This window comes from Colobus angolensis, unplaced genomic scaffold (assembly GCF_000951035.1).
Source record: "Colobus angolensis palliatus isolate OR3802 unplaced genomic scaffold, Cang.pa_1.0 Scaffold328, whole genome shotgun sequence".
Taxonomy (NCBI): domain Eukaryota; kingdom Metazoa; phylum Chordata; class Mammalia; order Primates; family Cercopithecidae; genus Colobus; species Colobus angolensis.
The window spans coordinates 2,623,523-2,639,665 of NW_012116577.1; the positions used below are offsets into that span (position 1 = coordinate 2,623,523).

The 16,143-nt window shown below is 35.5% G+C and overlaps 1 protein-coding gene across 1 annotated transcript; it reads left to right on the forward strand.

Annotated features, from left to right (window-relative positions):
- Positions 1-1,069: 1,069 nt before the first annotated feature.
- LOC105518716 (60S ribosomal protein L41) lies at positions 1,070-1,492 on the forward strand. Its single transcript, XM_011951816.1, has one exon. It carries the CDS (start codon positions 1,109-1,111, stop codon positions 1,184-1,186), a length of 78 nt encoding a protein of 25 aa, XP_011807206.1. The 5' UTR covers positions 1,070-1,108; the 3' UTR covers positions 1,187-1,492.
- The last annotated feature ends 14,651 nt before the right edge of the window (positions 1,493-16,143 follow it).

A 16,143-nucleotide genomic window follows, 5' to 3' on the forward strand; every position in this document is an offset into this window, starting at 1 on the left:
TATATATATATATATATAGTTGATTCATTAACATTGAACTCACTCAAATAACACTATAACTCATGCCTGAATGAAGCTCATCTAACATGTCTATTTTTTTCTGTAAGGCACATTACAGCCTTCTTGTGCTTTTAAACACTAGACAGTACTTTAGCACTATGTTTTTCTTACTGTGTCCTATGATTTTAAAAAAAGTTGGAAAAACACTGCTCTAATGTTTCAATTTTTGTCTTATTTTCCTAAGTCCTTTTCTTTGTCTAAAAATCTTTATGAATTAGTGTACTGTTTTGCATGTACGGACAATAAACTCTTCCTAGTCTTGGAAAAATTATGGAAAATAATTGTTCTAACTGCTTCAGGAACCTTGATTTTATATTTGTGTTCTGACTGTGTGCCATATTGATGCCAGTTTATAATCAGTGAGAAACCGTCTCAGGTTATTTTCTTTTCTTTTAATGTCTTTCCTCTCAAAACTATTGGATATTGAGAGGTTGACTTATCTAAAAGCAGAAAGACTGATAAATTAATTCAGTACAGTTTCAGTTTACAAAATCCACATACAAAAATCAGTAGCATTTCTATACACCAACAATGAATTAGCTAAAAAAGAAATCAAAATGGCAATCCTATTTACAATAGCTACAAAGAAATAAAATATTGAGGAAGAAATTTTACCAAGGAGATGAAAGACCTCTACAAAGAAAACTATAAAACATTGATGAAAGAAATTGCAAAGGACACGAACAGATGGAAAGGCATCCCATATTCATGAATTGGAAGAATTAATATTGTGAAATTACTATACTACCCAAGGCAATCTACAGATCCAATGCAATCCCTATCAAAATATCAATAACATTCTTGATTTTTAAAATTTTATTTCTTTAAATTTTATCTTTACTACAGTGAACCAGTAAGATTCTTCACAGAAAAAAATAGAAAAAAAAATCCTAAAATTTGTATGGAACAAGCACAATAAGATATCATCTTATCCCAGTTAGAATTGTTATTATTAAAAGGCAAAAAAATAAGTAATGCTGGCAAGGATGTGGAGAAAAGAGAACTCTTCTCTCGGCCTTAGCGCCATTTTTTTGGAAACCTCTGCGCCATGAGAGCCAAGTGGAGGAAGAAGCGAATGCGCAGGCTGAAGCGCAAAAGAAGAAAGATGAGGCAGAGGTCCAAGTAAACCGCTAGCTTGTTGCATCGTGGAGGCCACAGGAGCAGAAACATGGAATGCCAGGCGCTGGGGATGCTGGTACAAGTTGTGGGACTGCATGCTACTGTCTAGAGCTTGTCTCAATGGAGCTAGAACTTCATCGCCCTCTGATCGCCGATCACCTCTGAGACCCACCTTGCTCATAAACAAAACTGCCCATGTTGGTCCTCTGCCCTGGACTTGTGACATTCTGGACTATTTCTGTGTTTATTTGTGGCCGAGTGTAACAACCCTAAAATAAATCACCTCTTCCGCTCTTTTAGCTGAAAAAAAAAAAAAAAAAAAAAAAAGAGAACTCTTATACACAGTGGAAATATAAGTTAGTACAGCCATTACAGAAAACAGCACAAAAGTTTCTCAAAACACTAAAAATAGAACTACCATGTGATCCAGAATCTCATCACTGTATATTTATCCAAAGGAAAAGAAATCAGTTTATCAAAGGGATACCTGCACCCTCACATTTATTGCAGCACTATTCACAATAGCCAAGATATGGAATCAACCTAAATACCCATTAATGAATGAATGCATATAAAAAATGTGTTCTATGTATGAAATGGAATACTACTTAGCCATAAAAAAGAATGGATTCCTGTCATTTGCAGCAAAATGGATGAAAGTGGAAGTCATTATGTTAAGTGAAATAAGCCAGACACAGAAAGACAAATGTCATACGTTCTCACTCACATGTGGAAACTGAAAAAGTTGATCACATGGAGATAGAGCAGAGAATGATAGTTACCAGACACTGGGAAGGGTGGGGTGGAGGGGATGAAGAGAGATTAGTTAATGAGTTAACATAAAGCTACATAGAAAGAAAGTGTTCTGTGTATAACCCTACTGATAGCACAGTATGGTGACTATAATTAGCAGCAGTATATTACATATTTTGAAATAGCCAGAAGACTTGAAATGTTCCTGACACAAATAAATAACAAATGTTCAAGGCAATGGATATCCTAAATAACCTGATTTGATCATTACACATTGTATGCAAGCAGGAAACTATCACATGTACCCCATAAATGTGTACAAATATTATGTATCAATAAAAGGGCAGAATAATTGATGGTTTTATATCAAACTCTTCAGGGAATGAAATTATTTCACAAGATAGCCATAAATAGTGCTGTAATAATTATTCTTCAAGTTGGAATTTCTTTTCCTACTCATAAGTAATGTTCCTTTTAGGAACAGTCTTGATACTTAAAGGTCTATTTTTTTCTGCAATTCTTTCTTTAATGCATTCAACAATTTTCTTTAAGGATTGAAGTACTTCAATAACAGTGTTAGCTCTTTCAATCTGAATAACCGTATTGTTAAAGAGATATTGAAAAGTATGATCAAAAAATAAATAGTCCTCATTCAATGGATTAGTTAAGAAGTCAACAAGAATTTGGGGAGTCTTTTCTTTAGAATTAAAATATGATTTAAATGTTTCAAATAACCTGGGGATTCTCTCAAATGCCCTTGTTCAAGGGACCCAATGGGTTTCTGAATGCAAGAGAATTGAAGACTGCTGCATGCCAACAGAATCACAAAACTTTTTTAACTCCTCTGAACAGTATAAATGCTGAAGTAGGGGAACAATTTTATGACAATGACTTCGATGTCTATAGAAAGAACATTAGGTACAGTTTCAACAGCATTATTTGGCATATAACAACACAGTCAACGCCTTCCATTCATGCTTTGCTACGATTTTGAATAAACACTATCTGCCCACCCCCCCCCCTTTTTTTTTTTCACGGAGTCTTTCTCTGTCACCAGGCTGGAGTGCAGTGGTTCAGTCTCGGCTCACTGTAACCTCCACCACCCGGGTTCAAGTGATTCTCCTGCCTCAGCCTCCCGAGTGGCTGGGACTACAGGCAGCACCACCACGCCCAGCTAATTTTTGTATTTTTAGTAGAGACGGGGTTTCACCATGTTGGCCAGGATGGTCTCGACCTCTTGACCTCATGATCTGCCCACTTTGGCCTCCAAGAGTGCTAGGATTACAGGCATGAGCCATCGCACCTGGCCACATTATCTGCACTTTCATGCAAATATCCATAATATGAATACGAATATCAAAATTTGTGTCAAAATTTGTATTCATATTATCACCACAAAAAGAAGTACACTTTTTCTTTTTAATTCTTAACTTAGTAAATAATAGAGGCTTTGCAAAAATTTGCTTTAAATTTTCAAGTTTCATCTGGAAGAGATGTTACAGTAATCTTAAAAGTAACCCTTTTTGTTCCATGTATACTGCTTGGGAGATGGGTGCACCAAAATCTCACAAATCACCACTAAAGAACTTACTCATGTAACCAAATACCACCTGCTCCCCCAAAACCTGTGGAAATAAAAATTAATAAAAAAAGTAATCTCTTTTCATATGGCAAATATTGCACAAGCAAAGGGAACATGTTTTCCACTTTATAATTACTTGCATTCTTAGCTATATTGTAAAAATATAAGGCATTAGGTCTTCAATAAGCTCTGTAACAGAAGATGGAACTATTACATTTTAAAAATTATTGCAGTATATTTCATCCTGGCATTTGATAATTATTTTGGAGATGGAGGAGGGAGGGTTGAATCAGAAAACTTGACAGAGAATGATACTCCAATACCAGCCATTCTAGGAACTGGTTTTATTTATTTTTTAATTATTAGGAGCACATGATAGTTGAATATATTTATGGGGTACATATGATGTTTTGATACAGGCATACAATGGGTAATAATCAAATCAGAGTAATTGATGTATCTGTTACCTCATGCATCTATATTTATTTGTATTAAGAACACACCAATTCTACTCTTTTAGCTATTTAAAAATATACAATATGTTTTTCCTACTTATAGTCACCCTATTGTGTTACTAAATACTAAATCTTATTCCTTCTAATTGTATTTGTATGCCCACTAACCAATCTCCCTTTTATTCCTCCTCTTGACTACCCTTCACAGCCTATGGCAATCATTATTCCATTCTCTACCTCTATGAGTGAAAACATAAAATATTTGTCTTTCTGTACCTGGATTATTTCACTTAACATAATGTCTTCTGGAATTGGTTTTATTTTTGCCTCTATTTTCTTTAAAATTAATTTTTTTTTAGCATTTCAATAATTTTGGGGGAACAGGTGGTTTTGGTTACATGGATAAGTTCTTTAGTGGTGACCTCTAAGATTTTGGTGCAACCATCCTCCAAGCAATGTACAATGTACCCATTGTGGAGCCTTTTATCCCTCACCCTCTCTCACTCTTCCCAGAGTCCCCAGAGTTCATTATAGCATTCTTGTGCCTTTGCATCTTCATAGCTTAGCCCCCACTTATAAGTGAGAACATACAATATTTGGTTTTCCATTCCTGAGTTACTTCACTTAGAATAATGGTCTCCAATTTCATCCACATTGCTGTAAATGCCATTATTTCATTCCTTTTTATGGCTGAGTAGTATTCCATGATGTATATATACCACGTTTTCTTTATCCAGTCTTTGATTGATGGGCATTTAGGCTGGTTCCATATTTTTACAATGCTGCTAAAAACATGCATGTGCAAGTGTCTTTTTAATATAGTGACTTCTTTTCCTCTGGGTAGATACTCAGTAGTGGGATTGCTGGGTCAAATGGTGGGGTTCTACTTTTAGTTCTTTAAAGAATCTCCATACTGGTTTCCATAATGGTTGTACTAGTTTACATTCCCACCAGCAGTGTAAAAGCATTCCCTTTTCACCACCATGCTAACATCTGTTGTATTTTGATTTTTTGAATATGGCCATTCTTACAGGAGTAAGGTGGTATTTCATTGTGGTTTTGATTTGCATTTCCCTGATAATTAGTGATGTTGAGCATTTTTTAATGTTTGTTGGCCATTTGTATATCTTCTTTTGAGAATTGTCTATTCATGTCCTTTGCCCACTTTTTGATGCAGTTATTTGTTTTATTTCTTGCTGATTTGTTTGAGTTCCTTGCAGATTCTGGATATTAGTCCTTTGTCAGATGCATAGTTTGTGAAGATTTTATCCCAGTCTGTGGGTTGTTTGTTTACTTTGCTGATTATTTCTTTTGCTGTGCAGAGGCTTTTTAGTTTAATTAATCTGTTTATTTGTATTTTGTTGCATTTGTTTTTGAATATTTGGTCATGAACTCTTTGCCTAAGCCAATGTCTAGAAGAGTTTTTCCAGTGTTATCTTCTAGAGTTTTCATGGTTTCAGGTTTTAGATTTAAGGCTTTGATCCATCTTGAGTTGATTTTTTTATAAGGTGAGAGAGGAGGATACAGTTTCATTCTTCTACATGTGGTTTGCCAATTATCCCAGCACTATTTGTTGAATAGGGTGTCCTTTCCTCACTTTATGTTTTTGTATGCTTTGTTGGAAATCAGTTGGCTGTATTTGGCTTTATTTCTGGATTCTCTATTCTGTTCCATTGCTCTATGTGCCCGTTCTTATGACAATATCAAGCTGTTTTGGTGACTATAGCCTTGTAGTGTAGTTTGAAGTCAGGCAATGTGATGCCTCCAAATTTGTTCTTTTTTCTTAGTCTTGCTTTGGCTATGTGGGCTTTTTTTTTTCTTTCCATATGAATTTTAGGATTTTTTTTTCTAGTCCTATGAAGAACAATGACAGTATTTTGATGGAAATTACATTGAATCTGTACATTGTTTTTGGCAGTATGGTCATTTTCACCAAATTCATTCTACTCATCCATGAGCATGGGATGTATTTCCATTTGTTTATGTCGTCAATTATTTCTTTCAGCAGTGTTTTTGCAATTTTCGTTGTAGAGATCTTTCACCTCCTTGGTTAGGTATATTCCGAAATATTTTAATTTTTTTGCAGTTGTCATAAAAGGGATTGAGACTTGATTTGAGTCTCAGCTTGGTTACTGTTGATATATGCCAGTGCTACTGATTTGTGTACATTGGTTTTTGTATCCTGAGACTTTACTGAATTCATTTATTAGATCTAGGAGCTTTTTGGATAAGTCTTTAGGGTTTCTAAATAAATGATTATATCATTGGTGAACAGTGACAGTTTGGCTTCCCTCTTTACTGATTTGGATACTCCTTGTTTCTTTCTCTTGTCTGATTGCTCTGGCTTGGACTTTCAGTACTATGTTGAATAGAAGTTGTGAAAGTGGGCCTCCTTGTCTTGTTCTAGTTCTCAGGGGGAAGGCTTTCAATTTTTCACAATTCAGTATATGTTGGCTGTGGGTTTGTCACAGGTCGCTTTTATTACCTAGAAGTATGTTCCTTCTATGGCAATTTTGCTGAGGGTTTTTACCATAAAGCAATGCTGGATTTTGTCAAATCCATTTTCTGTATCTATTGAGATGATCATATGGTTTTTGTTTTTATTCTGTTTATGTTATATATTCCATTTATTGACTTGTGCATGTTAAATCATCCCTGCATCCCTGGTATGAAACTCACTTGATCATGATATGTTATCTTTCTGATATGCTGCTGATTGATTCGATTAGCCAATGTTTTAAGGATTTTTGCATCTATGTTCATCAGAAATTCTTGCCTATAGTTTTCTCTTTTTTTGTTATGCCCTTTCCTGGTTTAGATATTAGGGTTATACTGGCTTCATAGAATGATTTAGGAAGGATTCCTTCTTTCTTCATCTTTTGGAATAGTTTCAGTATTTTTGGTATTAATTCTTCTTTGAATGTCTGACAGAATTCAACTGTGAATTCATCTGGTCATGGACTTTTTTTTCTTGGCATTTTTTATTACTTTTTAAATCTTGCTACTTGTTATTGGTCTGTTCAGAGTTTCTGTTTCTTCCAGATTTAATCTAGGAGGATTGCATATTTCCAGGAATTTATACATCTCTACGTTTTCTAGTTTGTGCACATAAAGGTGTTCATAATAGCCTTAAATGATCTTTTATTTCTGTGCTATCGGTTGTAATATCTCCCATTTCATTTCTAATTCAGTTTGTTTGGATCTTCTCTTCTTGGTTAATCTCATTAATGGTCTATCAATTTTGTTTATCTTTTCCAAGAACTAGATTTTTGTTTCATTTATCTTTTAAATATTTTTGTTGTTGTTGTTTAAATTTCATTTAATTCTGTCCTGATCTTTGTTATTTCTTTTCTAATTCTTGGTTTGGGTTTGATTTGTTTTCTTTCTCTAGTTCTTTGAGGTGTCACCTTAGATTGTCTATTTGTTCTCTTTCAGACTTTTTGATATAGGCATTTAATGCTACAAACGTTCTTCTTAACACCGCTTTAGATATATCCCAAAGGTTTTGATAAATTGTGTCATTATTATCGTTTAGCTCAAAGATTTTTAAATTTCCATCTTGATTTCATTGTTGACCCAAAGATCATTCAAAAGTAGATTATTTAATTTCCATGTGTTTGTATATTTTTGAGGATTATTTTTGGAGTTAATTTCCAGTTTTATTCCACTGTGGTCTAAGAGGATACTTGACATGATTTTGATTTTCTTAAATGTATTGAGGCTTGTTTTGTGGCCTGTCATATGGGCTATCTTGGAGAAGGTTCTATGTGCCGATGAAAAAAAAGTGCATTCTGCAGTTATTGGGTAGAATGTTCTGTAAATATCTGTTAAGTTCATTTGTTCTGGGGTATTGTTTAAGTCCATTGTTTCTTTGTTGACTTTCTGTATTGATGACCTGTCAACTACATAGGAGACAGTGAACTCACCCACACACCAAAAATATAACTACTACATCCAGCAGCTGGGGAAACCAGTGCACAAAGACTCTCTGTAACTAAGGTTCTCATATAGAGACTTCATCCTTACAAGCACCAACAGTCATGTTAGGCTAAAATAAACATTAAATCTGATCCTTAAGAGGGGAAAAACAACAATAAAACGCCCCCAAACTGCAGTCCAATCGAAAATAAATTCAAGAACAATTTAAGAACTAATCTACCTAAATGAGAAGAAACCAGAAAAGTAATTATGGTAATATGACAAAACAGGGTAGTATAACATCCTCAAAGATCACACTAGCTCCTCAAAAATGAATTCAAACCAAGAAGAAATCTCTGGATTGCCAGATAAAGAATTCAGAAGGTTGATTGCTAAGCTACTCAAGGAGATAACAGAGAAAGGTGAAAATCAACTTAAAGAAATAAAAAAAAATAAGATATGGATAAAAAATTCTCCAGAGAAATATATATCCTAAAGAAAAAACAATCACAACTTCTGGAAATGAAAGACACACTTAGAGAAATACAAAATGCAGTAGAAAGTTTCAACAATAGACTAGAACAAATAGAAAAAAAGAACTTCAGAGCTCAAAGACAAGGCTTTTGAATTAACCTAATCAGACAAAGAAAAAAGAATTTAAAAAATGAACAAAGTCTCCAAAAAATTTGAGATTGTGTTAAATGGTTAAACCTAAGAATAACTGGTGTTCCTGAGGAAGAAGAGAAATCTAAAAGTTTGGAAAACTTATTTGAGAAAATAATTGAAGAAAATGTCCCTGGCCTTGATAGAGATCTAGACATCCAAATACAAGAAGCTCAAAGAACTCCTGGGAAATTCCATCACCTAGTCATCAGGTTATCTAAAGTCAAGACAAAGGAAAGAATCTAAAGAGCTGTGAGACTAAATCATCAAGTAACCTATAAAGGAAAACTTACCAGATTAACAGTTAATTTCTCAGCAGAAATATTACAAGCCAGAAGGGATTGGGTTTCTATCTTTGGATTCCTTACCAATAATAATTTTTAGTCAATAATTTTGTATCCAGCAAAACTAAGCTTCATAAATGAAGGAGAGATAAAGTCTTTTTCAGACAAACAAATGCTGAGAGAAATTGCCACCACCAAGCCTGCACTTCAAGAAATGCTATAAGGAGTTCTGAATCTTGAAACAAAACTTCAAAATATACCAAAACAGAACCTCCTTAAATCATAAATCCAACAAGGCCTATAAAACAATATCAAAATGAAAAAAAACAATATATTTAGGCAACAACTAGCCTGATGAGTAGAAGATGAGTCTCTTGGACTCACCTAACACAGCACACATAGCATAGCACCATATGCTATGGTCTGAATGTTTGTGTCCCCCTGCAAAATTCATATGTGGAAACCTAATCTCTAATGCAATAGTAATTAAGAGATGCTCTCTTTAGAAGGTTATTAGGTCATGCTTTGCTTTCGGTGGGATTAGTTCCCCTTTAAAAGAGCCCTGAATGAAGGCACTTGATTGCCCCTTCCACCATGTGAAGACTCAGCAAGAAGGGGTCACCTGTGAGAAAGGGGGTTGTCACCAGACACTGAATCTGTCAGTTCCTTGATCTGGGGAGTCCCAGCCCTAGAACTATCAGAAATAAATTTCTGTTGTTGATAAACCACCAAGTTTATGGTATTTTGTTATATCAGCCTGAACTAAGAAAAGCCATCAAAACTTCTGTTGTGATTAGTTTATCTTCCTTATCTGAATTTCTTTTAAAAATTTATTATTTTATCACATTTTTGGTAGTAGTTGATGAAATCATGTATCTTTTATGTTTAGTTAGCATCTGTTGGTTTATATCTGACTTTTCATAATTTTTTATGCTAAATGAACAATTTGAAAATGCACAAGTATTAATAGTTTCCAGAGGATTTTTTCCCTCTTTTAATGAGTATCCATTGTTCAGAAAATTTATTACAAAATTTGCACTTACATTTTGGCATTTTCATGTTCAAAGATACAGAAATTCAAATAAAGTGCAGCCACCACTAGAAATGAAAGGACTGAATTTGATAACCTAACAGTAACAATAGTATGTCACTCACAAATCAGAACTCGTAGCTAATCATAAACAGGGGCTGAAATGTTGAAAGAGTTGCAAACTTGCAAACTAGCAATAAATTGAACTCAGTGTCTGATGTAAAAAAGGTGAACTTTCCCTTTGCCTACAAGGTAGATCTGTAGCAGGACACAGTCTTTTCAAATTGTTGGTTAGGGAAGCCTGACATTCAGGAATTGGTGGACTTTCAGAAGTGGGAGTGCTCAGGGACTGATGGACTTTCAGATGTTTTAATGTGGTCACTGGAGTAAGGCATTTACTGATTGACTGTTGTCTAAAGGCATAGACTTGTCATGATTAGCTGATTTCCAGAGCTTGGGCCATTGATTTCCTAACTTTTGGAAACAGTTACCGGTGCAAGGAAGTTACTGATTGGCTGATTTTCAGAGCATGTGTACTGATCTGTTACTGCTAATTAATGGTGGTTATCTGTTCATGAGTTGGGACATTAGCCAAAGGACAGTCTTCCTCTTTTGAATATGAAAAATAAGTTATTTTAATTTTCAGTTTCCCCCTTTTGGTCTGTCCTCAGCCAAGCCTGCAAGAGGAATCATAGAGGATTATCCAGATTTTTATTTGTGGAGATATGAATTTTAGCTAGTGTTACCATTTGAGATTCAATAACCGTGGCAGAAAACTAACTGCAAACTTTTTGTAGTTATTGAAAAAAACAGAATACAGGACATTTAAGGCATCCTGGCAAAGCCAATATAGGACTCAGGACAAAATCATTTAGTACAGGACACCTCTTGTATATACAGGACGCCTGGCAACCAGATGCTGGCCATATCACAGGCCTGTATCTCTGTGATATTCCCAGAACAGATTGTGCTTCAGGTTCTATGAGTTCTCAAAGGTTAGTGAGTGGCGCAAGCTGAAGATGGATCATTTGAGAAGTTCAAAGCCAGACTAAGCAACTACTGAAAAGTTTGAATCAAAGTAGTGTCATAATTATATTTGATTTTAGAAAGTTTTTTTTTTTTTTTTGGCATCTTCATGGGGGATTTGGGATTGGCAGAAACAGAGACTGGTGACAAATGAGTCTATTAGGAGGCTCAACGCCCACAATGAGAGTAAGAATGGGAGCCATTAAACTTCTGTTTTTCCAAAGATTAGCAATTTACTTATAACACTAAATAAAATAACTTATCAAAATTTTGGGGTTTAATTTAAAATATATCACTTTCCAACAATTCTAAGAAAGTTTATGACAAGCACAGGACTTGGACTTGGTGACTAGATTATTCTAGGTTCTCTTGAGAAACAAAACCAGTTGGATGCATGTATATACATAGAGAGGACTGTTTAGAGTTCCCGCACTTGGTTATTGAGGCTGGTAATTTATGCCTAAAACTTGCAGAATGAGCAGATAGACTGGAGGCCTAGGGAAGAGCTGATGTTGTGGTTTAAGTTCAAAACTGGCTGTTGAAGAATTCTTCCTTGCCTGAGGGAGATCAGTCTTTTGTTTTATTCAGACCTTCAGTTGGCTGGATGAGACCCATCCGTATTATGAAGGGAAGTCTGCCTTACTAAAAATCCCCCAATTTAAAAGTTACTCTAATTTCCCAAATTAATATTGTGTCTGTCTTCTGAATTGCACCAATTAATCCAATATTGAGAAATTGAATTGAAGATTTTTGCCTTTTAAACTTCCACCAATCAAAGACACCCACCAGGGATGTTGTAACTCTGCATATGCAGAGAACTCCTACTCAAATACTTTCTTCTGCTGGTTTTGTGAACAGGTCTTGCACCAATTTAAAGTAATTTGAGTTGGGTGATCCTTTGTGGCCATGTCGCTATTACTATTCTTGCCTTAGTTTTGCCATTTAGCTCAGTGATGTTTATCCAAATTGAAGAAAACAGGAAGGCAAATGGTTCAAAATCATGGTAATAGAATAGCTAACTAGGTGAAGAGTTCAATTTCAAACTCTTTCCTTGGGAACAGAGTAATTGATTCTAATGAAGGGTTTTTAAAGAACTTATTTAGTTACTAAATTGAGGTAGATTTCTGACTTCTGATCTTAAATTTTAGGGAATTGTTCAATTTCCACAACAAATTGGGGTTTATATTTCCTTTTGGCAATTCCTTACTATAAAGCCTTAGTTTTAACTTCTTGATTTACAGGATTTGAAATGGGGCTGGCCAAAATGGGTTAATTACTTCTTCTTTTTCTTTTTTTTTAGACCAGCTTTACTGAGATGTAATTGATGCACAACAAACTGTGCATATTTAAAGTGTATAATTTGATAAGTTTTGTTGCAGTAAACAGCCATGAAACTGTCACCACAATCAAGATAATGAAAAGTATTCATTGAAGTTTCCTTGTGGTCCTTTATAACTCCTTCCTCCCACTCCTTCTCCCTTGACCTCAGGCACCCACTGATCTATTTTCTGTCACTATAGATTAAAACGTGTGATAAGTAGAATTTTAAGATAACCGCCAATAACCCTCACCCTTATATAATCCCCTCCCCTTTGAGTGGGAGTGGAACCTGTAAATATAATGAAATATCATTTCCATGGTTATATCTTATTATGTGGTGAAAGTGATTAGGCAAATGTAATTAAGTTTACTAATCAATTGGCCTTAAAATAAAGGAAAACCTGAGTAAGTCTAACCTAACCTAATGAGTCCTCTTTTTCTTTTGAAAAATTAACTTTGGCTAATCTAATTCCCTTGCATTTCCATGTGAATTTTGGAATAACTTTCCAATATTGAATCTATGGATAAATTTTTGGAGACTTGACATGTTAGTATTGAGTCTTTTGACCCATTTAAATAGTCTTTAACTTATCTCAGCAATATTTACAGTTTTTCAATGTTCAGGTCTTCAGATTTATCACCACATACTGTACTGTTGATGGAATTATAAATTTATTGTTTTTAATTTAAATTTTTTATCATTAATTGCTAGTAAATGGAAATTTTTTTATTATTGATATCGTATCCTATAACCTTACTTAACTCACTTCTTAGTTCTAGTAACCTTTTTGTATATTCAGTTGGATTTTCTACATAGATGATAATATTGCCTGCAAAATAAAGATTATTTAACTTCCTCTTTTCTGACCTGAATGCCTTTTATTTCTTTTCTTTCTTAGAAACTCAAGAACAATATTGAATAGAAATGGTGAGAGTAGATATATTTGCCTTGCTTCTGATATTGGGGGAAAGCATTCAGTAGTTAAGCATTAAGTGTAATGTTATTAGGTTGGTGCAAAAGCAAGTGTGGTTTTGCCATTAAAAGTAATTGCAAAAAAGCACAATCACTTTTGCACCAAAAGATGCCTGATAGCTGAGAGCTTTTGTTTATTTTTAGAATCACAAATGAATGTTGGGTGTTTGAAATGTTTCTTCTTTGCTTAATGCGAGTTTAAAAATCAGAAGTGAATGTTGGAATTTTTAAATGTATTTTATTTGCCTAATGAGTTTTTTGTTTGTTTGTTTGTCTGTTTTTGAGGCAGAGTCTCGCTCTCTCATCCAGAATGGAGTGCAGCAGTGTGATCTCGGCTCACTGCAATCACCGCCTCCTGGGTTCAAGCAATTCTCATGCCTCAGCCTCCTGAGTAGCTGGGATTACAGGCATCTGCCACCGCGATCAGCTAATTTTTTTTTGTATTTTTAGTAGAGACGAGGTTTCACCATGTTGGCCAGGCTGGTCTCGAACTCTTGATCTCAAGTGATTTACCTACCTCGGCCTCCCAAAGTTCTAGGATTATAGGCATAAGCTACTGCGCCCAGCCGCCTAATGAGGTGTTTAAAATCAGAAGTGAATGTTGGATTTTTGATGTGTTTCTTCTTTGCCTAATGAGATTTTTAAAATCAGAAATGGATGGTGGATTTTTTTTTTATTATACTTTAAGTTCTAGGGTACATGTACACAACATGCAAGTTTGTTACATATGTATACATGTGCCATGTTGGTGTGCTGCTCCCATTAATTCGTTATTTACATTAGGTATATCTCCTAATGCTATCCCTCCCCTGTTCCCCCACCCCACGACAGGCCCCAGTGTGTGATGTTCCCCTTCCTGCGTCCAAGTGTTCTCATTGTTCAGTTCCCACCTATGAGTGAGAACATGTGGTGTTTGGTTTTCTGTCCTTGCCATAGTTTGCTGATAATTATGGTTTCCTGCTTCATCCATGTCCCTACAAAGGACATGAACTCATCCTTTTTTATGGCTGCATTGTATTCCATGGTATATATGTGCCACATTTCCTTAATTCAGTTTATCATTGATGGACATTTGGGATGGTTCCAAGTCTTTGCCATTGTAAATAGTGCCACAATAAACATACGTGTGCATGTGTCTTTATAGCAGCATAATTTATAATCCTTTGGGTATATACCCAGTAATGGGATGGCTGGGTCAAATGGTATTTCTAGTTCTAGACCCTTGAGGAATCGCCACATTGTCTTCCACAATGGTTGAACTAGTTTACAGTCCCACCAACAGTGTAAAAGTGTTCCTATTTCTCCACATCCTCTCCAGCATCTGTTGTTTCCTGACTTTTTAATGATTGCCATTCTAACTGGTGTGAGATGGTATCTCATTGTGGTTTTGATTTGCATTTCTCTGATGGCCAGTGATGATGAGCATTTTTTCATGTGTCTGTCGACTGCATAAATGTCTTCTTCTGAGAAGTGTCTGTTCATATCCTTCGCCCACTTTTTGATGGAGTTGCTTTTTTTCTTGTAAATTTGTTTGAGTTATTTGTAGATTTTGGATATTAGTCCTTTGTCAGATGAGTAGATTGCAAAAATTTTCTCCCATTCTTTGGTTGCCTGTTCATTCTGATGGTAGTTTCTTTTGTTGTGCAGAAGCTCTTTAGTTTAATTAGATCCCATTTGTCAATTTTGGCTTTTGTTGCCATTCCTTTTGATGTTTTAGACATGAAGTCCTTGCCCATGCCTATGTCCTGAAAAAAAATAGAGTAGAAAAGCTGAAAATCCTAAAAATCAGAGCTCCTCTCCCCCTACAAAGGAATGCAGCTCCTCGCCAGCAACAGAACAAAGCTGGACAGAGAATGACTTTGACGAGTTGAGAGAAGAAGGCTTCAGATGATCAAACTTCTCTGAGCTAAAGGAGGAATTTCGAACCCATCACATAGAAGCTAGAAACCTTGAAAAAAGATTAGAAGAATGGCTAACTAAAATAACCAGTGTAGAGAAGTCCTTAAATGACCTGATGGAGCTGAAAACCATGGCATGAGAACTATGTGACGACCGCACAAGCTTCAGTAGCCGATTCGATCAACTGGAAGTAAGGGTATAAGTGATTGAAGATCAAATGAATGAAATGAAGCGAGAAGTTTAGAGAAAAGAGAGTAAAAAGAAACGAACAAAGCCTCCAAGAAATATGTGAAAAGACCAAATCTATGTCTAGTTGGTATACCTGAAAGTGACAAGGAGAATGGAACCAATTTGGAAAACACTCTGCAGGATATTATCAAGGAGAACTTCCCCAACCTAGCAAGGCAGGCCAACATTCAAATTCAGGAAATACAGAGTACACCGCAAAGATACCTCTCGAGAAGAGCAACTCCAAGACACATAATCATCACATTCACCAAAGTTGAAATGAAGGAAAAAATGTTAAGGGCAGCCAGACAGAAAGGTCGGGTGATCCACAAAGGGAAGGTCATCAGACTAACAGAGGATCTCTCGGCAGAAACTCTACAAGCCAGAAGAGAGTGGGGGCCAATATTCAACAGTCTTGAATAAAAGAATTTTCAACCCAGAATTTCATATCCAGCCAAACTAAGCTTCATAAGTGAAGGAGAAGTAAAATCCTTTACAGACAAGCAAATGCTGAGAGATTTTGTCACCACCAGGCCTGCCCTACAAGAACTCCTGAAGGAAGCACTAAACGTGGAAAGGAACAACAGGTACCAGCCACTGCAAAAACACATCAAATTGTAAAGACCATCGATGCTAGGAAGAAACTGCATCAACTAATGAGCAAAATAACCAGCTAACATTATAATGACAGGATCAAATTCACCCATAACAATATTAACCTTAAATGTAAATGGGCTAAATGCTCCAATTAAAAGACACAGACTGGCAAATTGGATAGAGTCAAGACCCATCAGTGTGCTGTATTCAGGAGACCCATCTCATGTGCAGAGACA